General features: G+C 40.4%; 1 protein-coding gene across 1 annotated transcript in view; it reads left to right on the forward strand.

The window, feature by feature from the left end:
• The window catches only part of LARP4B (La ribonucleoprotein 4B), a 110,585-nt gene that overhangs the window by 69,004 nt on the left and 16,158 nt on the right, over window positions 1-25,423 (forward strand). The window contains exons 5-15 of the mRNA XM_074946252.1: window positions 2,326-2,407; window positions 3,370-3,506; window positions 3,918-4,021; window positions 5,836-5,946; window positions 6,510-6,563; window positions 6,646-6,855; window positions 10,848-10,954; window positions 11,612-11,869; window positions 14,286-14,331; window positions 17,208-17,372; window positions 24,210-24,334. Coding sequence (XP_074802353.1) covers window positions 2,326-2,407; window positions 3,370-3,506; window positions 3,918-4,021; window positions 5,836-5,946; window positions 6,510-6,563; window positions 6,646-6,855; window positions 10,848-10,954; window positions 11,612-11,869; window positions 14,286-14,331; window positions 17,208-17,372; window positions 24,210-24,334 — 1,399 coding nt within the window. The remainder of the gene's footprint in view (window positions 1-2,325; window positions 2,408-3,369; window positions 3,507-3,917; window positions 4,022-5,835; window positions 5,947-6,509; window positions 6,564-6,645; window positions 6,856-10,847; window positions 10,955-11,611; window positions 11,870-14,285; window positions 14,332-17,207; window positions 17,373-24,209; window positions 24,335-25,423) is intronic.

The raw sequence follows: 25,423 nt of genomic DNA on the forward strand, positions 1-25,423 counted from the left end.
CTTTATGCTTCGATAGAAATTAATTGTAAACTGTTTGGCTTGTAGCTGAATAATGAACATGTATACAGCAGAACCTCCAAGTTACAAAAACCTCGGGAATGGACATTTGAAAGAACTACCATAACACTTTGTTCAGAGTTACAAAAGTTTACATCTAAACATTTACTTAATACAACTTTGAAACTTTACTATGCAGAAGAAGAATGCTGCTTTTAACCATCTTAATTTAAATGAAACAAGCACAGAAACAATTGCCTTGTCACCTTTTTTTAACTTTCCCGTTATTTGTTTAGTAGTTCACATTTAACACAGTACTGTACTGTAGTTGCTTTTTTGTGTCCACTGCTGCCTGATTGCATACTTCCGGTTCCAAATGAGGTGTGTGTGTGTGTGTGTGTGGTTGATTGGTCAGTTCATAACTCTGTTGTTCATAAATCTGAGATTCTACTGTACTAGATACACACATCACAGGAAATAATCACTCTTGCTCATCAGCCTAAACATCTTACAGAATGTGTTCAAAATCTGAATTCTGTCAAAGTACAGTACAGTTTTCCCTTAAAAAATTAACATGCTAATATAAACCTAATCGGTTCTTGTACAATACTGCATTTTGTGGGTATTAAATCTCTACAATAAGTGTAAGGAGGTGAACTAATAAGTGTCTATACTTGTGTGAAGCAAAAGGCAATGTCAGTTGGTATAAAGACTTTTTTTAAAAATTAACCATTTGTTTAAATATGAATTTTTCACTTATCCTAATGTGTTGCTTATCCTCTTTTGTTTGTCTTATGAAACTGTTTCACACACATTCTTCTGAGTCCCCCTTGTTACAAGCTTCTTAATGAAGCTGTAAATGACCAAACTTTGTCGTGGTGTGTTTCAGTAAAGTTTTCAGACTACTGCAGAAGGGTCTTGCTGTACTTACTTACTCTTAACTAGCTCTTTTTTTCAGTATATATTATAATGATTATGTAGCATAGTGTCAGGAATAGATTCCAATTCTGACTGTTAGTGGCATAACTAACAGCTTCAGGGATGGGGGGGAAGGAAACTGAAGATAAATGGGTAAAGGTGAATTAAGAAGGAAGGAAAACAAAAGACCATAATAGTGGCGGTGGGTTCTAGAGATAAGCATATTTTTTTCCGCTGAATGGAAAAGATCGTTAAACAGGCAGTAAATGATATAAACTAATGTTCAGTTACTATGTTTGGTCTTTGTACATACCTCCCATTGACCTCATTGGGAGTCTTCACTCTAGAGTGACTTTTAGTATGTAGTCCTAAACTTGTACACTAGCCCAAGGGCAATAATTAGAAATGAAATTTGACCTTCTCGACACAGAGTTTGACATCCCTGGTCTAGGAGACACAAACGTAACATTTTACAATGAGGGGGAAAATGTGTCTGTAACCATTTGTACATCAATTACATTTACGAAAATGGTACCGTAAAACTGGTTTGAGTTACAGCAACTACATCTTTTCTTCAGAGTTGTAGTGTTTGTGAATTTGTAACACGGTGGTAAGGGCATTGGTGAAAATGGATCAGTTCTCAAACTTCATTGGACCTCAGCCCCCTTCCGACAACAAAAATTACTACACAATCTCAGGAGAGGGTACCTGAGCCAGCCCGAGACCTGCCACCCCATGGGGGAGGGAAGGGCAAAGCCGAAGCCCAAGTGTGTTACCCCTGGGCAGGGGGCCTGTAACTTGAGCCCCACTGCCCAGGGCTGAAGGCCTCAGACTTTGGCTTCACCATGGGGCTTGGGCTTCAGCTCTGGGCGGCTGGGTTCAGGTTATAGGCCCCCCGCCCAGGGCTGAAGTCTCGGGGGTGGCAGGGCTCAGGCTTTAGCTTCAGGCCTGGGCCCCAGCAAGTCTAACGGCCTCCCTGGTGATCACATTGAAACAATGTTGCGATGCACTTTGGGGTCCCGACCCACAGTTTGAGAACTGCTGATAGTTCACTGCACTGCTTCCTTGATATTTGCAAGGGGTTACTCAACCTTGAATTTACTTAAGTTTCTTTTCAGTCTTGTAAAGCTCTTCCAACTGCTTGTGGGCACAGAGACATCCAGACAGGTTGCTTTATTAATCTTTTATATTCCTGATGTAGGGATTATTTATTCCTTACTTTTCTGATTGGTAGTCATTTTTTTAGTATCTAGCGTTCAAGTCTTATTAATGTTGAAAGTTTAGGCTACAGCTGACTCTGGGTATGACTTTTGAAGAAGTTACTTTTTCGTACTTTCTGGCAAAATTCACTTTTAGATTTCACTGTTTCTATTCAATTTAATCATACAACCGTACATCTCCCATACTTAGGAGGAAATGACCAATTGCAGCCAGAAGGTCAGGAAGACCTACGAGAAGTGCTTAAAAAAACGCTGGAGTTCTGCTTATCTAGGTATGTATAATAATACATAAATATGGGACATCATAGGATAGTTAGGATCCTGTTAGGGATTACCTTCTATCCCTAAGATATGATGGGATCTCGATCTTCCAAAAGTAAAAACTTAATGGAAAGGAATAGCAATATTAGAGGAAATGATCCATAGAAAAATTCCAGCATGTAGTGCTACTGATATATTCCGTAGCTTAAACAGAAACAATGGATTCAATGCAGAAATTACTGGATCAGGTGCTGTTGCTTGTGGTTTTATGCAGGAGGTCAACAGTGGTCACGTCTGGCCTTAAAATTAATGAATCTACTGTTCTGAAATTCATAACCCAGTTTTATTCATCACATCTCTGTACTACTTCACTACATTTTTTGTGAATTTAGATTAAGAGGATAGTGAGACTACTATGAAATAAATCAAATACAATTCATAAGGTTATTTGTTTCTATACTGGAGGGCTTTGATATGCTTGTGCATTCTGCCTGTGCATCTGTATTTGAAATGAAGTAAATAATTCCTTTCATCCTACATGGTTATAAAACTAATACAAGATGTTAACCCTTGAACTCCTGTGTTACCACTTAAAGTTAACATCCACTTACAATTGACAGTCCATTGAAACAGTGGAATTTTCAGGACCTAGCTTATTCAGGAAGATGGATCACTTGCCTCTTCCAAGTATGCCAGCACAATTTGTGGCAGTGAAATTGCTAATGGTTGGTGGTCATTCTAACAATTAGTTTGAAGTGGAACAGCAAAATAATGGTGTTGAGTGGTTCTGATGGAAAATGAGTGAAAATATTTTCTCAAGACAAAGGATGCTGTGAGAAACTCGTACTTGCTACTTTATGGAGATGGATACAACATTCCACTGTGGGAATTTTTTCTTTGCAAATAATCCTTTTTTGCACATGATGATTTTAATGGGAAATCAGGATTAACCACTTATTTTTCCTTCCAACAGAGAGAATCTTGCCAGTGACATGTACCTTATATCACAGATGGACAGTGATCAGTATGTGCCAATAATGACAGTAGCAAACCTTGATCATGTCAAGAAACTCAGTACTGATATGGATTTGATTGTGGAAGTGCTGAGATGTAAGTAAATCGTGTATTTTGACAGCATTTTTGTTGCACATACTAAATGCTTTAGAACATACTAAATATTTGCAACTTAAATAAGGCCACTTAAAACTATCGAACGTTAGCGAATGTTCAGCCTTTCATCTAGTGCTAGCACATTCATATTTCACTGCCTTAGACAGAATTTCATAGTTTTAATTAGATTAAAAGTCTGTCTATACTGTGACAATGAGCATGTTTAAGATGGCTGGAAAGTAACCACATTTTATACTATGACCCTTTACACGAACAGGATCAAAATTGTTTAAAAACAGGTTTATGTAAACCGTGCAGGCAGATCTTAAGTGACCTTAAGTCTTTTAGGGTGTAAAACTGCTTCACTTGCTGTTTTCTAAAACCAGATTTTTTTTCCCCCTTTCCTCTTAGCATTGCCTTTAGTCCAAGTGGATGAGAAGGGAGAGAGAGTCAGGCCAAATCAGAATCGTTGCATTGTGATTTTACGTGAAGTACCTGAATCTACACCCATTGAGGTAAGGATTTTGTAGTTCCATGAAACAAATAATGCTTCACCCTCTTGACTCAGGAATTAGCATTCTCCCGTTGACAATAAGAATATACAGAAGGGATGTAACCTACTTTTTAACATTTCTAATGAGATTGCTAGACTTTGGTTTATAAAGTCCATTAGAATGATCTGTGTTGTCTCTTTAGAAATGCATGATTTCAAAAATATTACAGTAAGACGTGTGTTTCACATGAACTTCTGTAAAGGTCTGAAGCACTTAAACTGCTATTGAGACCATACAGAAATTCTTATAAATAGGTTTAACTGCTGGTCTTCCTCTATAGAACCATGGTTGTAGGTCTCTTGCACTACAGACCTATTCAGGGATTTAGGCAGGTGACCATGCCTCCACAATAGGTTAGCAGAGTACTTCTCTATGGCTTCCTCAGCTTAGAATCTCCCTCCCTTAAAATACTCCCTGCTGGCCTTCTTCACAATATGTTCCAGCCTCTTTGCTCTGGGGCATAACTAGTAAATGGATGAAATTGTGAAAAGGAAAAACTTCTAATGCAAAAAGTCATTGCTGAAGCTGGAAGCCTGTCCCGGTGAGTGACTGTAAGCTTCAGAAGCTTTCCTGTAGTGCTGAGACAATCAGCTTAATATACACTAGTTTTGTTGGAAGGAGTGTTAGTAGTCCAGTGGACCACTAATTATGGAACGTGAAGAAAAAATCGGGGGTGGAATGTGAAGGCATTCAGTGCGTATCTTTGAAGCAGATTGGACTTGATAGTAGAAAGAAGATGGAGCAGCAGAGGGATCCGTAACTACTTCATTTTGGGGAGCAAGAAGGAGGCAGAGACACTTAACACAGGATGGGAAAGCATATGAATGAAAACGTACAAGAAAAATTCATATTGAAAGGAATTAAATGTATTCTATTACTGGTGGAAAAAGTAATAGGAAGTAACAATGGACTTTAAAATAAACAGAAGCATAACATTCTTAAAGAACAAAAAACAGGGAAAATTAAAATTGAAGATATGGCAAGTCTTCCTTTCAACAGTCCAGCTATTTTAACTTTCAAGGGAGTTTGCGAAGAGAGGCATTTCATGTGTGTACGAAGTTGTTAGGGGGAAAACATCCATGTGTCACCCATTTGCTGATTATGACAAGAGGTATTGGTGCTGGAACTGTGTAGCTGATCTGCCTTGAACACTTGCAAAATAGTTGTGTGAATCACTGGCTTTAAAAATGGCCAAGACCTGTCAGAAGAGAAGTGGATGGTGTAGCTAAACACTGTAGAAACTACATTAGATGTAAATTGTGTACATTTTCTAATGTAACGGAAAATTGTAGAAAGTCTGACCAGAATGTTCAAAGCTGCTGTCAGGTCTTCAGAGTCACATCATGGTTCTGGATATTACTTGGCTTTTGGTTCTATGAATAAAACAGAATGGAATATTCTGTACTATAGGCAGAACTATTGTAAATTAACATTGAAAAGTATTTTTGCTTCTGTGCTGCCAAAGTCCGCTATTTTGAGGCAACCGAAATCCTGCATTTATTCTCAAATGAAAGCCCTCTAAATAGCTTTGTGCTCCTGTTTTTAAACAGTACTGAGAAGAACAATCCCAGTATGGCCTTCGTAATGCAACATTTCATATCCCTGTATATGAAAAGTAAATTTTAAGATTCAGCATTACTGCGGGTATTATAATCTCTCTCAGTTGAAAAGCATTTTTATTCTGGTCTCTTACCCGTCGTTCACGTTCAGAGTTCTACACTTCACAATAACCTTTCTTTTTTTCCCCGTCAATTCTCCCCCCACCCTTTCCTTAGGAGGTTGAAGCACTCTTCAGGGGCGATAATTTGCCTAAATTTATCAACTGTGAGTTCGCCTATAATGACAATTGGTTCATTACCTTTGAGTCCGAAGCTGATGCCCAGCAGGTAACAACTTTTTTTTTCGTATTGCTCAATAGTTACGCAGCCTTTCGAATGCTCCAAGGCACCAGCCGATCAGGGTGGGCAAAAATCCACTCGTAAATAAACTTTCTGTGACTATTTCTAGTCCAAGAAATACTGTTAAACTTCCAGTAGTCATATCAAAAGCCTGATTTAGCAAAACATAACCCGTAAGAACTTTATCCTGTGTGCATATGTTCTGGTTTCCTGTGAAATACTTGAACCTTATTTACTACAAATGGCGATATTCTATAGCATATCTTGAAGCATCACACTATCTTAAGAAATAAAGTACTGATTTAGACTTTCTAAAGGTCTTTTTAAAAAGCTGTGTAATTCTATATCAAATTTAACTTCAGTGGCTGAAGAAATGTTCTAACTTGCATTGACTGTTTATACAATTACTTACCTCCATTTAGTACTGGTAATACTTCAAATGTGGCAATAGTTCTTGGTCTACCAAAACTCCTTTAATACTAGTTGTTGTGTTAAATTAATATTCATAATGGATTTTTGACAACTTTTTAAAAAAATGTCCATTTTATAAGGCTTACAGATACCTTAGAGAAGAAGTGAAAACTTTCCAAGGAAAACCAATTAAGGTAAATAAAGCTGTTTGTACGATTTTATTTACTATTAACATAATATGTTGGTGTACTTAAGTAATCTAAATCTCTCTTGCAGGCAAGGATAAAAGCAAAGGCAATAGCTATAAATACATTTTTGCCAAAGAATGGATATAGACCTCTGGACATGAACCTCTACACACAACAGCGTTATACAGCATCCTTTTATTTACCTCCAGTATACAGTCCCCAACAGCAGTTTCCTCTGTACAGCTTAATTGCCCCACAGACCTGGTCTACTACGCACAGCTATCTTGATCCAACATTGGTAAGTGTTTAGGAGTATGAAACAGCTGCTGCATGTTTAACTGTTTCAAGAAGAGTGTTTAGCGTTCAGTTTGAAGGACTGCGTGTGGGAGGTCACAATCTAAGTTCCACTCTTCTGATTGTATGTGGTGTGGGCTTTTCTTGAAAGTGGACATTGGCAGTCCATATTTTGGAGTATGAGACCCTCTTTGAAAGAGAAATCTGGTTTCTTTTTTTTTCTTTTTTTAAAGAAAGGGAGTCTTCAGAAGTTACTTTCCTCATGCTTTAAATTCAAATCATAAGGGTTTTGTTCTAAAGGTTAAACACTTAAGCATCGCCCTCTGAGTAATAGTATTAAATACTTTTAAAAAGGTAATCTTCATAGCATATGTGTATGAGTGTATTTATAAATCCAGTTCAATGTTATGTACGGAAAGCATCGAACAGGACTAGTTGAGAGGGGATAATCTAGCATATTAGTTTAAAATTTTAAGATTTTTCTCTTGCAAGGTTAATGTGCAGGATTGCCCTATTTGACATATCCTGACAGTTTTACAACTAACATCTTTATTATTAGGTTTAAGAATTATTGATAATCTCTAAGGAAGTACTGATTTAATGAAATCTTACATTTTCTGTATTCAGACCTAGCGGCAGCCTTAGGTCTACATTGCTAGTGCAGTCGCATGAGCTACTTGACAGACCCCACACTCTCTGTATTCTACAGCCTTTCCTCCTCCCTACTTACTCTTGGATCAGCATTCATGTCACACTCCGTCAGTACCCAGCCCAGGTTGGGGAAGCTAATGGTCCAACCAGCAGACCAAATTCAGTGATGAATCCTGGTCATGTGCCACCTGAGGCATGTTGTACATGTGTGGAGAAGGTGTGACTTAGTGCCACATCAGAATTACTTGGGCCAGCTCCACTCTCCACTTGTGCTTCTTGTTTGGTCAGTTGTATTCATGCATGCAGCTTTTTGTGCACTCAGTGGCTGTGGAGTGTCATTGATTGGTGGGGGCCAGGGTTGTCACAAGTGGAACCATCCTCCCACCCGCACATCTGTCTTTAATTGAGGTTAAAATAAAGTAGGTAGCAGTGCTCAAAATTAGAAAGAGACTATTTAGAAATCTTGGCAAATGATTAAAGTCTCTTTGAACTAACTTGATAATTAGAAAGTTGTGGTGAACACATTGACACACAGGGAGAGCAGCCAGAACCCTTTGCAGTTAGTGTTTAAAGGGAGCTATAGAATGGGGAGGAGACTTGATGGAGTGCACGTTCATCTCTGGACACCCATGTCCTGATTTAAGTAACACGTAAAAACTTGTTTGATTTTTGAGATGGACAAATGAAGACTCAGTAACAGCAGTAATTGTGCCATTTTCAAACATGGTCACATTCTTGTTGTCCAACAGTATCACTGGTTATGTCAAAGTCAATAAAAGCATGTTGAGGGTTCCATTAGAATTGGAAGGAAAAGACATAATGAAATGTTTTCAAACTAAGGGCTCTTCTGAGGAAAGGGTACTGATCATTTAAAAGATTTTCGCTTAAAGAATAATTTGAATAACCTGAATTACATTTATTTACCTCGTGCATTTCACTCAGTTTGGACAATAAAAAATACTTTGACTTTCTTGGTTCTTCACAACTAGTGCAATGTTGCAGCATTTGGGTTACAAATGCTGTAAGTTCAGAGCAAGCCTTTTTCACTGAATCTTCACTTGTATTAATAGGCTTTGTAAAATCTTTATCTAAATTTGAAGCCTAAAGTATTGAACAATGTCACTTTTAATCCCTTGATGGTGGCCTGTTTGCTGGCATGTTGTTTTATGCTACCAGTAAGTTGTGGTGTGACAACTGCACTGTTAAATTTCAATTGTCAGTGATTTGTGATGCTCTTTGCACTTCTAGACAGTGTGGGTGTTTTCCTGTATATATAGTTTTCAGTAGACATAATGTAACCTCCAATTCTTTGAGATGGACTTGACACTGTTAAGCATTTATGTAGTACTCTTTTCATACATGTTTGAAAGTTTAATTCTCAGCTCATCTTGCTGATGCAAGTATTAACTGAGACTGTTGTCTTACTGTTACCACATTCAGTTGTGGGTTGTTGGTTTTTTTTGAGCAGCAAACTTTCGTTTGAACTAGTTAGGCAGGAAAGACCATTTTCTTGGTGCTTGTGCCATTGTAAGAAGTAACTGTAAACTTGGGTTTAATTTTTTAACTAAAATGATTGCTTAGTATGCTCAATGATAGGGGGAACATTAGTAGAAGGTGGATAGGAATAGTAAAAAGTAAGTCTAAAATTTAAGAGCTTCACTTCGACTTTGGTAGCTCCCTTTCAATAAGCATTCTGTTACGTCCTCTTTTTCCTATTGGGAGCAAGACAAACAGTAATACACATGTAGAGTAGTGCCGAACAACATGAAAAATTAGAGGTCCCTGTAACAGACATTTACCAATTTTGGTAAGACTTTGTCAGCAAGCTCTTCAGAAGATGAGGAAGAGATCTAGCATATGGAGAAACTGTAAGTGAAAGGTTGCTAGCCTTGACCATCAACATGTTTCGTATACGTTGGTAATACTGCACTTGACTAAATGTACTTTAAGAGATCGTGACTGAGGTATTTATATGTTATAACTATTGTTGAATGCTTGTATTATTAAATAGGTCAATGTAAACTGATTAAGTAGCAGTTTTCTTGGCATACTGAATAAATTTAACTTACCTGTTTTACTGTCTTTTTCACATGCAGTGAAGATTTGTGCAAGTTGTAGTAACTAGATAACTGGCCATTCCAATAGTTACTGTGAACTCTGAACAGAGATTGTTTTTTACGCAGTCCATAATTTTCAAATCTGGATGTCAGTGCTGTTTAAAATGATTTGTGCGTCAACATAGCAATCACACCTATTTTTACCTTCAAACAGCTAAAACGTGAGATGTGATTGTATCTTCCTATTTGGCACACTTGAAAATGAGTATTGGAAAGTGAAGTTATCTTAAAGTGTAACATGAATTTATAATGTATTGTGCAGTGGGATGGAGTAACAAGGTACTAGAAATGCCATAATATCTGTTTTTTGCTTTCTACTACCTTTTACACTGCTACCTACTACCATTACTCTTCCAAAGCTGAATGGCTTCATGTCCTCCTTCCGTACATTTCATTCTTCTGTGCGGCTCTTCGCTCCTGGAACCTGCTTCCTGACCCTGTCTGCCATGCATCCAGCCTTGCCTTAAATATCTTTCTCAAAATGCACTTATTCCATGAGGCTAACACTTTAACCTTCGAGTTATCTTTGAATCCAACCCAGTAAGGGGGAAACTCCTAATCTTCGTGAAGCATGAATTAGTTACTTAAATAGCCATGTAAGCCTATTGTTGTAGTCCTCTTCCTACCCCAGCTGAATGTTGTCATCTCACTATGTTGTCTCTGCTGACGTCATAAACTCTTTGGGACAGGGACACTGTTTTACTAGTTTTTAAAGCTCCATGCATGTTCTGATGCTGTATAATATAGGAAACATCTCTTAGACTACATAAGGGAGAAAATTAGATCAATATTAACAGTAAAAAAAAATATTTTTATCTCCAGTTATCTTTAGAGCATGTGTAATGGCTGTTTATAAACTTCCTCTTGAATGAGTTTGTCATGCATGCACTGGCCTAAAAATGTTCTTGTCGCATAATCTTAAACTAAAAATGAAAAAATCCTTTTTGAAATACTGTCCTGCGTAGAATGACATGGGATATCGTTTCAAAAATAACTTCAGACATTCAGAACAAGCAAAGAGGACTAGATCTCAGAAATGAAGGGAATTAACCTCCAAATTTATCTTACTTTAAAGAACATCATAGTCGCTATTTTGACAAACCCGTGGAGGTTCAAGACCTTTAGTATAAATAAATATTCAATTTTCCACTCTGAAGATAAACATTCAGTTTGGTGTTATAGCATGTAATCTACAAATGTATGTCCACACAATGTTTTTATTCTCTAGGTAACGCCATTTCCCAATGCTGGATTTATCAATGGGTTTACATCACCAACCTTCAAGCCCCCTGCTTCTCCATTGACTTCACTCAGACAGTATCCTCCCAGAAGCAGGCAAGTTCAACCAAATAAAAATGTACATTATCATTTTTTAAAATATCTGTATTCCAGGAGTTGTGCAAGTTACTTTATTCTTCATAGCTAAAAAAACCTTTAGCTTGCAAGTTGCACGCTAAATTAAACTTGCTGTAAGATTAAATATGGCCAGATGATACTGATATCAACATAACACTGCAATATTAAAAGTGATTTGATTGCACTGCTGCCTTGTAGCTCTGAACTGGTCTGCTATGTGCATGATCAGAGTTTAGCTTTGTAACTTTCTGTTCAAAGTTCCCACTGAAAATGTATCTTTCTGTAATGCAGATTACTAAAATTTGTGTTTCTGGACTGGTTGCCACTTCAGCTCTGAGAATACTGTATTTGGAATGTCTTTCCTGAAGTCCTTGGCTGCAATTATACTATTAGAAATATAATTATCAGCAGATTTATTCATATTATATATTTAAGTTTAGAATAGTTTTAGTCAAGCACTAAATTAAAATAGAAGTTCCAAGGTTTAATTTTGCTAAAAATACTTTACTTGTATCCAAATAATAATCTGTCTCTTTTTAAGAGGATGATCAGTTTATAAGAATTATATAAATATACAACAAAGTGCCAAGCAGTTCGCATAACCATTTTTGAATACAATGTATTCCTGATTTGTAGGAATCCTAGCAAATCACATCTACGGCACACCATACCCAATGTAGAAAGGGGACCTGGGCTTCTAGACAGTCCTACAATATTCAACCTTTCTGCTGATCGTTTGATTAATGGTGTCAGGAGTCCACAGACAAGGCAACTGGGGCAAAACAGGACACGGATGCAAAATACTACTACTACAAGTTACACAAAGAGGGATATAGGAACTGGACGAATGGAACAGACTAATATTGACTCTTCCCCTGGCTTAGGAAGAGGAAGGTGAGTGTTTTTAACAGTTGTTCGTATAAATACCTATGGTGTGGTCTGCTTCTGAGTATTTATTTGTATACACAGTAGTAAACACTTTCAGAAACAGGAGTAACTTTAAAACATTAACTATGGCCATGTCTTTTCAATATAATTAAGGCTCTGATTGAAACATTTTCTCTGAACATGTTCAGTTGATTAAACAATACATTAATGTTAAACAAGGGAGGTAACCTGTTGTGGCTGTAAAATGTTGAAGTTCTAACCTCTTTTTAGAGAGAACTTTCATGTTCATTTTTGACTTGTGCTAAAATCATCCGTTTTCTAAAACTGTATAAAGAGTTATATGGCTTTTAGAATCTCTGGGAAATGTTTAAATGAGGGCCCAGTTTAAGTGAATTGGTTTTCTTAAGTGACTATTTAAAAAGGGCACTTTCAGTTGGTCCTGCTTACTGTGTGTTCAGTCATAACCGCTAGATTGAGTGAAACAGTTAACACTTTGCACTCAGTCTAATACTGTAGATAATTCACCTAGGAGTATGTGAGCAGGATTGTATCCCAGCTAACACATAATATAGTTAACTAACTTTCAGTGGCAGGGCCAAATCGTGGTTTCACTTATACCTATGTGATGCAAAGAAAATGGAGTTGCATAAGAGTAACCAAGGGCACATTTTGGATTGTGGGATCTATTGTGCTGTAAGGAAGAAATCCAGTTTACACTTTAGTTCCCAGGTGAAGTTGGCAGGGCTGGGAGTTAGAGAAGCAATTTTTAATTTGCAAATTGAGCAGATTTGATATGGAAGCCATTGAGATACAAACATAAAACCACACTGCCATTTTTTAGTCACACTTTTAGGATTGTATGTTAAAGTAATTCTGGGGGAAAAGGAAGTTATCACTCTTCTTTATCAATAACCATTTGAATTATGAATAAGGCTCAGTGTCCCTCACAGAGGTTGCGGAAGTCATGGAATCTGTGACTTTCTGCGATCTCCATGACTTGTGCAGGGACCAGCGTGGCTGACCCCAGGGCCACCCAAGCAGTTGGCTCTGGGGACAACCACTCAGGTGGCCCCCCGGGGACAACCACTCAGGTGGCCCCCTGGGGACAACCACACCAGCTGCTGCTCCAGCTGTGGTCCCTGGCTGGCTGGAGCAGCTGCAGTCTGCTGGCCCAGGCTGCCCCTGATACCTCTTCCTCTCCTCTGTGTGTGTGTGTGTGTGTGTGTGTGTGTGTGCGCGCGCGCGCACACCAGGTTTAATCACAGGTATTTTTAGTAAAAGTCATGGGCTGTGAATTTTTGTTTATTGCCTGTGACTGGTCCATGACTTTTAGTAAAAGTACCCATGAATAAATCGTTGCCTTAATTATGAAATGTCAGTTTTTTCAGAAAGCTGAAGTCAGAAGTCAAATTTTACCTTGCCTTTTCACTAAATAAAAATGAGTACTTTAAATGTAAAAGAAAGAACTCCCGGTGTTAAATCCTTTAGTGTTGTATGCAAAAGAACTATATTGGGACATGGTTTTCTTTTTCTAAAACAGGTTTAAGTTGTGAACGATATGTTAACATATATAATCATGTAGATGGAAGACTTAAGTGTTGTTAGAATTTACATTCTGAAGCTTTTGGCACTGGATAAAACTCTAGGATATTTCCTAGTGAGTTTCTATTTTTTTCTTAATACATAGACGTTATATTAACGAAGCATCACAAATGCTGTTACCTTTGTCTTTTTGGAAAGGCATAATGAAAAGATAAAGATAAAATACGTGGTCGTCTTCAAGTGCTAGCTCATGTCAATTCCAATTAGGGGTGTGTGCGCCTTGTGCACAGTAGCCGGAAGGTTTTCCCCCTAGCAGTACCCATCGGGTCGACTCGGACACCTCCATGGTGCTGTATATAGGGGCCTGCCAACCCGCTGCCACTTCAGTTCCTTCTTGCCCGCTTTGTGCCAACAGAGGGGTGGGCTGCTGGGTCTTGGAATGGACATGAGCAACACCTCTTGAAGAACAACAGTTACGAAAGGCAGGTAACTGGGTTTTTTTCTGCAAATAAGCTATGTTTTCAAGTTTCAGCCAGTACTAAATCACTTCCTAAATATAGGGTAAAAATTATTCAGCCCTTGTTTATTTAATGGTTTTGGGTGTCCCTGAGACTTCCTGATAGTTGTATTTTGAACAGGGGAATTTTCATTTTAAAAAGAGTAGTTTTGCCTTGTGTAAACTTCATGGCTTTTTTCTTGTATGAGCTTTTCTTCAATCATGTTTCCTCTTTAATCCTTACTAGTCACGGTCTCTAAAATAATGACTTGTATAATAAGCCTCTAGGATGAGGGTGACTGTAATAAGGTAACTCAGAAATAGATTATTTTTATATCCCATCTAGGCAAAGTTCTGATTTTAATTGTATGTTCTGTCTTCTAGGAAAAATTCATATGGCTATCGAAAGAAAAGGGAGGACAAGTTTACAGTGAGTGTTGGATCATAATTTAATCTATAAGTGAAATATGAATAACAAACAAGAACTTGATTACCATGAAGAGTAACTGACCAGGCTTAAATAAGGTTACACAAGAAAACGTGCATTCTAATAGTAAACTAAAGATAACTGCCTGTTTTGTTAAGGAAAATAGATCTAAATCTACATTAGAATACACCACATAATGAACACTAAATATCGGGGGGGGATCTGATTATTAATGCAGAAGGTTGGAGAGAGAATTTGAAATGCTAGTTTTTTTAATGATACGTTACCCCCATTCTTACTACTTGTGATACTTCAGCTGAATGCGTGTGTATTTATTTAAACTTCCAGTGAGAGTTGACAAGGTAAGTACAAGGATTCCTCGAGGTTCAGACATGCCTCATTTGGAACTTGAAAATCACTAATGCACCATAGTAGAATTAAGAGTTAAAGAATTAGATACCTTACAGTGATTAATTCATTTGCAGTATCAATGGTATGACTGGAACACCTATTAAAATGAGGCAGAACGCTGATTGTAGTATGATGTTTCAGCTCTAAAAACATCTTTGTAGAGAAGAAGGCACTAAGGTGCTTCTAAAGTTAACAAGGGGTGAAATGAGATGGATTTCAGAGGGAACACCGCACAACACCTGGTTTCAGAAATAAAGTGAGTTCATTTTATGATGAGTGGTGTATGAGCACAGTTGCCATCTACATAAAACTCAAGAAATAGGGTCTTGAATGTAGCGTACACTAACAGTATTGCAAGTTACCAAAAAATGCTGTTAATCTGTAACTTAATACAACTTTAATTTTAGGCATAAATAAAACATCAGACTTGAAATTTGAAAAGCTTGGGCTTACACCAAAAAAAAAACTTTAGTCAGTATCTGTAGCTGTCAGTATCTGTCCCTCTGTTGTGGGACCTGAGATTTGATTTAACTTTATACCCACAGCCTTTCCCTCAATTCACTTGTTTTAAACTTCATTGTCATACCCCATTTGACCACTGTTGCAACACAGTTTCTTGATAGATGATGGTGAAACTTCATGAAGTCATTTTTTCCTTCATTACATTATTACTGCAGATCTTCACTGAAGGAGGTGGCCTCTGCATAGTCCCACTTGTGGGATTGGTGCCTCGTGGCATTGAGCTGTGGAATTTTCTAGACAGCAGGGTCTGTTTCTGTTAGAGCCCCTTCTAGAGATTCAGATGGTATAAAAGGGAGAATGGGCCCAGCTGCCCTTCAGCTGGTTTTTAGCAGTCAAATGTGCAATGGTCTTGGATTGCAGATGGTGCCCTTGGTGCTTCCCTTTCTTTTTCTTCTGTCCTTTTAGTTGCTACTTACATTTTAGATTGACAGGTTGGTACAGATTTGTTTAGTTAGAAAAACAAAGAAGAAATGGTACACATCAGGCACAGGTACTGTCTGGACGACCTCAGGAGCAGGAGAGCCACCTCATTCACCCCTGCTCATGGCAGTGACTTCAGGCCCAGTTGACCAATTCTGCCGTCAGATGTCCAGCATCAGCTTTACTAGCTAAGCTGGCATTTGTGACACCAACCCCCCAATAGGACCTGGGCCACCTTCTGCTCGGAAACTGTTCAGCTGAGTTCCCTGATGTCTGGATGATACCACTGAAACCTTGTAAGCTGTTTCTAGGCCCAGATTTGAGGTGATCTTGTACCTATTAAGTCTCATTCAGTCCTGCACCACGTAATGGCTCTGAAAATGTCTGATTTCTAACAATGTGCTGGTGCTTTGACTTTGAAACGGTCCAAGACCATTATTGCTTGGAGGCATCTAGTTTACCAAGACCATGGCCTGTCTCGGAAACAAAGTAGCAACACTTCCGATCATTGTAGCTGTACGTTTGTCCTGCTTATATGCAGTCAGCCGCACGCTGACAATCCCTGCAAGCTTCTAGAAGAAAGCAATTTAAATATATATTTAAAAAAAAAAAAAAAAGGTTGGCAGCTGCTCTTCAGACCCCACTGCTTTGGCATCAAAAGTCTTGATTCTGACTGGACTGGACTCCTGGGTGCTGCATTGCCAGTGCTTTAGTCCGGAATCTCTGCTGCTGAAGGTCCTGGAAAACCTTGGGCTGCCTTCATCCATTAAGTATAGCAGGCAATCTATTTCAAGGACAGATGCAGTATCAATGGTATAAGGGGAACCCCTATTAAAATGAGTCAGAACTCTGATTGTAATATGTTTCAGCTCTAAAAAATCATTGAAGAGAGAGAGCCTCTTTTGTTTTGTTTTTGTTCTTTACTGAAACCACCTGGACAAATAATAAAGAGTTCTGCTATGTAATTTTTACTACTTTTTGTATTAAGTCGTATAATTACTAAAATGGTGACTCAGTGGGGAGAAATAAGCTTCTATTTCTACAGTGCATTGTGACAGACCATGCGTAAGTAAGCTACCAAATATCGTTCAGCAAATGGCCTGGTCTACCAGTAGACTTTGTACCACTATTTTGGATAGGGATGTCATTTTTATTTATCAAAATAGTTGCACCAATATAACCGCTAGTGTAGACAGTTCTCCGTATAAAGGTGCTCTATACTGATACAGCTTATTTCCCTTCCTCTACAGGCATAAGTTTTACTGGAATAACTATATCCACACTCGTAACTCATTAACTATTCAAGGATAGTTAAAGCAGTACAACTTGTGTGTGTAAATAGGGCTTATGTTCCTCACTTCCCATTGTACATTTTAGTCAGAATTAAGTTTTGTCAGGGATCCGATGGTGAGTAACATTGAGGCCCTGGTCTTTCCTATTTTTGGTGCTTAATTGTTTTGTATCAGAGTCCCATAATCTTCCTTAACTGTAGTCTGATTTAATAATATGTCACACTTCTGTTACAGAGAGGTCAAACGCAGTCTCCGCCACCTCCAAAGCCTCCATCTCCTAGCTTTGAATTGGGATTGTCCAGCTTCCCTCCATTACCTGGGGCTGCAGGCAATTTGAAGACTGAAGACTTGTTTGAAAACAGACTGTCCAGTGTCATAATGGGAACATCAAAGGAAAGAGTGAGTAGTTTGAGTTTACTGCTTTACATACCTCCTTGTTTCGAATTCAGTGGTTTATGCAGTAAAAACATAATTCAAGTAGAACTTAACCATGCTTTTATCTAGGTCATGGAAAACTGTAGTTGTTCTGTGTCTAACTCCTTTGCTGTCATCTCCATTCTCATCCGAGTGTTGGTTGGCAAGAGTGCACCCTCCGTGTTGAAGGATAACTGAGGTGGTGTGGTGTATGGTGCCCCAGAGTAACTATTTCTAATTAGTTGCTAGTGACGAAAACAGAGAGCACTTTTTTCCATGTTCCCAGCTGTGTCAGGTTACTACTTGTTACGTTTTTGATAGCATTAAGTGAAAAATCATCTTAGCCCTGGTCTACACTACAAGTTTTAAGTCGAATTTAGCAGCATTAGATCAATTTAATCCTGCACCCGTCCACATGATGAAGCCATTTTTGTCGACTTAAAGGGCTCTTAGAATCGATTTCTGTACTCCTCCCCAGCGAGGGGATTAGTGCTGAAATCGACATCGCCGGGTCGAATTTGGGGTAGTGTGGACTCAATTTGACAGCGTTGGCCTCCGGGAGCTATCCCAGAGTGCTCCATTGTGACTGCTCTGGACAGCACTTTGAACTCAGATGCACTAGCCAGGTACACAGGAAAAGCCCCAAGAACTTTTGAATTTCATTTCCTGATTTGGCCAGCGTGGTGAACTCAGCAGCACAGGTGACCATGCAGTACCCCCAGAATGTTTCTAAGCTCCCCCTATCATCTCCGTCCCTGAGGTTATCGCAGATTAGAAGGCGGAAAAAACTCACTCACGATGACATGTTTTCCAAGCTCATGCAGTCCTCCCGCACTGATAGGGCACAGCTTAGTGCATGGAGGCATTCAGTGGTTGAGGCCAGGAAAGAATTGCTGTGTTTGCTTAACAGCAAAAGTATCGTGCCTCACTAGTGATCCTGCCCGAGCCAGGTCACTGTGTCACATGCACTCAGCCTTGGGCAGGGGCATGACCGCTTTGTAAGCAGGAAGGCCATAGATATAGACATTGCATTAGGTAGCTTCTGTAGCTAGAGAAAACATTCCTGTGCATTCGGCAAAGTCTGTGGGAAAAAAAAGAGAAGCCCCGTGACACACCAAACTATTAATATACAACCCCACGTTACATAAAGTATAATAGGGACCACGCGAGGGATACGTTCAAATTGGGTTTCCATAGTTTAGTGGTTATCCCATTCACCTAACACGTGAAAGGTTCCTGGTTTGAAACTGGGCGGAAACAGGTTCCTGTTCCTTTTTCTGACTCGCCTTCTGCGTTTTTAGTCTTAGAACAGACCGCGCTGTGAAATTTTACTTTGAATTATATCAGTTCTGAGTTAAATAATATGGAAGCTCTCTCTAAATTATAGTCCTGGGTTCCTTACCCTTTCAGCTGCTCTGATAAATTAACATTTTTGTTAGGGGCGGGGGAAAATTTTTATGAAGCCTTTTATAGGGGCTAAATGCTATCTAGGACTCTGAAATAATCTTAATGTGGCCTATAGAGTGCAATCCTTCGTTCTGGATTTGTCATTTCACAAGTTGAAGTGCTCCTTACTACTCTCCAGGCTTCATGAGCCGTGGGAGCAAGGGGCAGGCTGGGGTAGGTGCGACCGTGCAGTGCTGCCAGCTGGGAGAGCAGCCTGAGGCAGAAGCCTCCAGCTTGCATGATACTCCATGCAGAACTGAATCTCCATGAGACGAAACTTAAAGAAGAGAATGATCTGGAGTCACTCCCATTCAGTGCTCTAAGAGGAGGATAGCCATGTCTGTCCAGGCACACCTGATTGACCTCACCGAGGTCTGCCAGGAGCACCCAGGAGACGTACGACGGCTATCAGTCCTAGTGCATTGTCTGCTGTGAAGGCAAGGAGCTGCTGCTGTGTAGCAATGCAGTACTGTATCTGCCAGCAGCACCCAGGAGATGTATGTGAGCTGAGCGGGCTCCATGCTTGCCGTGGTATGGCAAGCATAGCAGTGGGCTGAGAGGAGCCGGCAGCCGGGACCCTGGCTGGCAGGAACCAGCGGACGGAGCCCCAGCCAGCTGCCGGTCTGGGGATCTGTCCACCGGCCCTGCTCAGCCCGCTGCCCGCCTGGGGTTTCGATCATCCAGGCAGGCAGCGGGCTGAGCGAGGCCAGCGGCCGGGACCCTGGAAAGAAGGTGCGAAACGATTGTCTGCTCTTGCTTTCACAGAGGGAGGGAGAGAGGGGGGCCCGATGACGTACCCAAAACCACCTGTGACAAAGTTTTTGCCCCATCAGGCATTGGGAGCTTAACCCAGAATTCCAGTGGGCAGTGGAGACTGCAGGAACTATGGGATAGCTGCTCACAGTGCATTGCTCTGTAAGTCAATGCTAGCCACGGTAGTGAGGACACAGTCTGCTGACTTAATGCACTTAGTGTGGACATACACAATTAACTGTATAAAATCAAATTCTAAAAATTGACTTCTATAAAATCAACCTTATTTCGTAGTGTAGACATACCCTTACACTGCAATTTGCTCATAGTTTGATTTGTTGTTGGTTTTTTTTTTTCTTTCCTCCCCTTAAACACTTAGAGAACTGTTGCAGGTGGGGAAAACACATTTTCAGCCTCTGAAATATAAGGAAAGAGCCCGGAAACTCTCTCTCTAAACACTGGGCTTGTTAGTTGAAATAATAAGTATTGCTAAACCAATTGAATCCAAGAGTGGATGTGTGATATCAGTTGGAGAATGTAAAAATACACCAAAATGACCTGGCAGACTGTGCTTTAGGATGCAGCTAGAGATGTAATTCAGAGTGATGCGCTCTCTCGCTGCTCATAGATGGTGCAGAGGACAGAGTCCTAAAGAATGCAGTCTGTGGGCCCAGGGTGCTCTCCAAGACAGATTTAATTCCATAGTGACTATCAAACAGTCTGGGTTGTGGAAGTCTGTTCCACCAACCCTTCAGTTTAATTTTGGTTGCTTTAGTTTTAGTTTAGTTGCAACTTTATCGATATTGTGTATGTTGATTCTCAGTTATAAAATAACCAGATCCTCCGGTGCAGGAGGGTTGCTGTGGACTATTTACAAAACTGGTTTAACTGGCTCGGGGTGTAAGGATGACCCACTAGTGGTAAAGAGCATCATAAAGGGGCTTACACAACATTCCCTCTCTTCCCCAACCACAACCTCTTTCCCACCCACCCTGATATGGTGGTAGTAAAGAGGATATAGTGGAAGTGTCCTATGTCATAGCAATCCCTGGTTACATTTTTCTGCCCACTGATGCTGGTAATGGTCTCAGTTAAAGAAAGCCCTAAGGTTCTAACAAGGGCCATAGCCGTTTACAGAACAGTGCCAGGGCAGTGCAAAAGTGATTTCTAAGCCACCTTCACCCATTTTCCTTCTCCTTCTCCTTCTCCCCACCGCCACACACACACACTTTTCCACCAATTTGTAGTCTCTGCATTTTGGCCATATTTAAGGATCTGGCCCATAGTCTCTTGGAAATTTTACCTGTTTTAACTCTTAAAGATTCATATCTTCTTTACTCAAATATAACAAGTCTCCACTCTTCTACAAGGGCAGCTCTAATTTGGTTAGGCCAGGGTGGTCTCGTGACAGCACAGTCTATTGCTACATTGGGTGAGGAGTTTGCCTTGGACTCTGAACTCCTGTTTCTGGTTTCTGCTACATTGTGCATGTACTCATATTTGGAAAAGAGGGTTTGACCCTGAGCATTGCCACTTGAGAATGAATGGGGTCTCATTGATTTGGCTTCCAAGGGAGTTTGATTCCACCCTGTAGGGTATTGTGGGCGTCCTCAACAGAGTTTAAAGTGGGGATTCCTAGATGATACTTTCTGCTTTTCATCTCAGGATTTCATAGCATTTTTTCCTCCAAGCTTCACAATAGCCCTCTGAAGTAGGCAAGTATTACTATCCTTATTTTACAGATGGGCGACCATATGCAGAGGTTTATTCAAACCAGGTTACACAAATCAGTTGAAGAGAGGTAAATAGTGGTGTCCCCCAGAGGTCTGTACTAGGACTGGTCCTATTCAACATATTGATAAGTTTCAGAGTAACAGCAGTGTTAGTCTGTATTTGCAAAAAGAACAGGAGTACTTGTGGCACCTTAGAGACTAACCAATTTATTTGAGCATAAGCATCCGATGAAGTGAGCTGTAGCTCACGAAAGCTTATGCTCAAATAAATTGGTTAGTCTCTAAGGTGCCACAAGTACTCATATTGATAAGTGATCTGGAAAAAGGGGTGAACAGGGAGGTGGTGAAATTTGCTGATGATGCAAAACTACTCAAGATAGTTAAGTCCTAGGCAGACTGCGAAGAGCTACCAGAGGATCTCTCAAAACTGGGTGACTGGGCAACAAAATTTATCAATTTAATGTTGATAAATGCAAAGTAATGCACATTGGAAAACATAATCCCAACTAGACGTATAAAATGTTGGACTAAATTAGCTGTTAACACTCAAGAAAGAGATCTTGGAGTCATTGTGGATCATTCTCTGAAAACATCCGCTCAGTGTGTCAAAGTGAACAGAATATTGGGAATCATTAAGAAAGGGATAGATAATAAGACCGAAAATATCATATTGCCTCTATAAATTCATGGTATGCCCACATCTTGAATACTACATGCAGAAGTGGTTGCCCCATCTCAAAAAAAAGATATATTGGAATTGGAAAAGGTTCAGAAAAGGGCAACAAAAATTATTAGAGGTAGAGAATGGCTTCCATATGAGGAGAGATTAATAAGACTGGAACTTTTCAGCTTGGAAAAAAGATTACAAAGGGGGGATATGATAGAGGTCTAAAATCATGATTGGTGTGGAGAAAGTAAATAAGGAAGTGTTATTTACTCCTTCTCAAAACGCAAGAACTAGGGGTCACCAAATGAAATTAATAGGTAGCAAATTTAAAACAAAAGGAAGTATTTTTTCACACAACGCACAGTCTGTCTTTGAAACTCTTTGCCAGAGGATGTTGTGAAGGCCAAGACTATAACAGGGTTCACAAAAGAACTACGTAAGTTTGTGGAGGATAGGTCCATCAATGGCTGTTAGCTAGGATGGACAGGGATGGTGTCCCTAGCCTCTGTTTGCCAGAAGCTGGGAATGGGCAAGAGAGTATGCATCACTTGATGATTACCTGTTCTGTTCATTCCCTCTGGGGCACCTGGCATGGGCCACTGTCAGAAGGCAGGATACTGGGCTAGATGGACCTTTGGTCTGACCCAGTATGGCCGCTCTTATGTTTTTATGTAAAAGACAGGAACGGAACCTAGATATTCGGTCCTTCGCTGATCATGCACCATACTCCCCCCCACCCCCCCCCAAATATAGTTTGGGAAACTGTGTTTTAGAAGAGCGCTGCATAAGCTTGTCTCTTGCACCACCAGAAGTTGGTCCAATAAAAGATATTACGTCATCCGCATTGTGTCTCTGATCTATAAACATGAAATTTTAGGGCTCAGTCATGCAAGGAGTTGAGCACTCAAGCCCAAATCCATCATATGCTTCTATCGAGACTACTCCTATAATTAAGTATGTGCGTAAGTGGTGTGCTGGATTTGGGCCAGGATGTTCAGTACCTTGCAGGATCAAGCCTTTACCCACTTAACTGTGGGTGCAGAGTGGTACTCTCTTCTAGTTAATTTCTAAACACCAACTATGTACGTGCTGCATGCAGCTGCTCATGATTTCGTTTTCACCAAAGTGTAAGTCTCTGATTCAGTTTGGAGAAACTGAACATAGTTAGTATGTGGTCTGAATCATAACTGCCTCACGGATTACTGTTCACCTTCATGGAATTGCCTATCCACAGACCCCACTGTAGGGATCTCATGCCTAGCCACATCAACATGGAACCAATTTTGAGTGGTAGTTGGAGGACAAAAAAATTCTCCTGTTCACACTCACACACTGCTCCCCTTGCTTCACTTCTCTGCTTGCAAAAATGGTCACAGAGCCAACCTCTCCCTTCTGTCTTCTTTGATGGACAAATCTAATACTTTTAATTGGTTTTGTTGTTAGAGCTGGTTTTTAGCATGGGTAAAGCTTCTCTTTTAATTTTGCAACTATTTGGATTTTAGTATGTCTAGATCCTCTTAGGCCTTAACCAGGAGGAAGGATCAGTCTTTTGGGCAGTGGAAAATTTTAAGGTGTTTTTCGTATTCAGTGGTCAGTCCCACTTCAGATGGGTGTGAAAAGGGCCCTTTAGGTCTTGGGTAAGAGCACTCCTCTAAAGGCTGTGATGCCAACATGCTCTTCTCATAAAGGTACTGAAGCCCATGAGACACTTCAAGAGAACTTGCCTTTGCAAAATACCAAGTTGAAAGAAGTGATCCTGTTGTCAAGGTGCCCTGTTAAAAGGCATTGAAACAAGCTTCACCAGCTAAAAAATTAGGCTTTTGGGACAGAGCCCAAGAACAGCACCTTTTCACAGTGTCATTGGTTCCAAATTGCTACACAAGAAGGTACTTCAGTAAGGATCCTACTGTTGGATCCCAAGTATTGATGTGCCCATTGGATCGGTCTGACCAAAGCCCCAGGAGTAAACACGTTTTTGAAGGTGAAAAGGATGTTGGGAGACTGAACCATCTTTGTTGTCAAACCGTGGCTGCTCTTTTCATCTCCTCCTCCTCCCCCCCCCCCCCCCGAGGTAACTTAGCTTCCTTTATTTTCAGCACTAGCCTGTTGATCTGTGGCTGTTCACTATAAATTAATATGTAAATCATGTAGTTTTCTTGTTCCTTTGCAAGAACAAGGGAAGTCCTAACACTTCTGCTTAAACATACGGTTTTGTTTTTTTAGAACCTAAATGTGGATGCAAGTACAAACACTATTCCTTCAGGAATTCCTCGAGAGCCATTGTTGCCAGCATCTCCTGCTCTGTCTGGGACATTTGAAAGGTCTCCTTCCCCATCCCAGTCTCCTGAGTAAGGATTTAATTACATGCCTATAATTATTCTTTTCTGAATCAAGAGTTTGCATATTCAAAAGGTTAGGTACACTGTGTGTAACTAGCTATTGAATCCTTAATCAAGGAATGGAGTAACAATATTTCCTGTTGTGACTATACATAAAGCAGAAGGCATTAGCTTGTTGTTTATTGTGTAATAAATGTGCACACTTTATAGTTGCTAACAAATTGCATAGTCTTGATTCTTAATATCTGTAAATGTTTAATAAAATGGCAAAAAGAATACTTTAAGCTAGGGGTGGGGAACCTACAGCCTGTGGGTCGAATCCTACCTGCTGCTTCATTTCATCTGACCTGCAGCAAGTTTCCACGCCATGGGCCAGAAGCCCTGAGCCTTGGCGCCCTTCTCCTCCCTTGTCCCCCTCCCACCCTGTGGGGCTGGAGCCGCGAACTCTAGCTTGCCCTACTGCGGGGGGGAAGCTAGGGTTGCCAGGTTGTTAAAAGTACAGTCAGCTCCCAGAAGCGACTGGCCTGTAGGCGCAGGGCGATCAAGGAAATGCCTCACACTGCCCCCACCCTTAGCGCCAGCTCTGCAGCTCCCATTGGCCAGAAATCGCAGCCAATGGGAGCTGTGGGGACGGCACTGTGCAGAGCCAGGGGCAGTACTGGAATCCATAAGGGATGCCGGTGATGCTGGTCCGGTACTCCCAGCCCTCCCTGGCCACATCGGACAAGCCAGCTGAGGTGCCACCTGTGCCACAATTGGAGCATGGCATTGAGGCAGAACCCACGCCCCGTACTCTGGTGCCAAGAGAACCCTCCCCTGACAAAGAAGGGGGTGACACCATCCCTCAAGCCACTCAGTTGTCGTCATCATCGTCCCCAGAGTAGGTGGTGGCCGGACCCTCCCACAACAGCAGTCCCCCCAGACAATTTTAAGGCGCACCAGGCCCTTCTTAAATGGGTGGCAGAGAATCTGGGCTTTGAAATCAAAGAGAGAGTTTAAGAGGCAGAAGACCTCTTCAGTGTCATCTCTGCCACCACACTGGCAAAAATGGCATTGCCTGTCCACCCAGGGGTGATCAAAATAGCCAGGTTGGTGTGG

The sequence above is a fragment of the Natator depressus genome, chromosome 2 (genome assembly GCF_965152275.1).
Source record: "Natator depressus isolate rNatDep1 chromosome 2, rNatDep2.hap1, whole genome shotgun sequence".
Taxonomy (NCBI): domain Eukaryota; kingdom Metazoa; phylum Chordata; order Testudines; family Cheloniidae; genus Natator; species Natator depressus.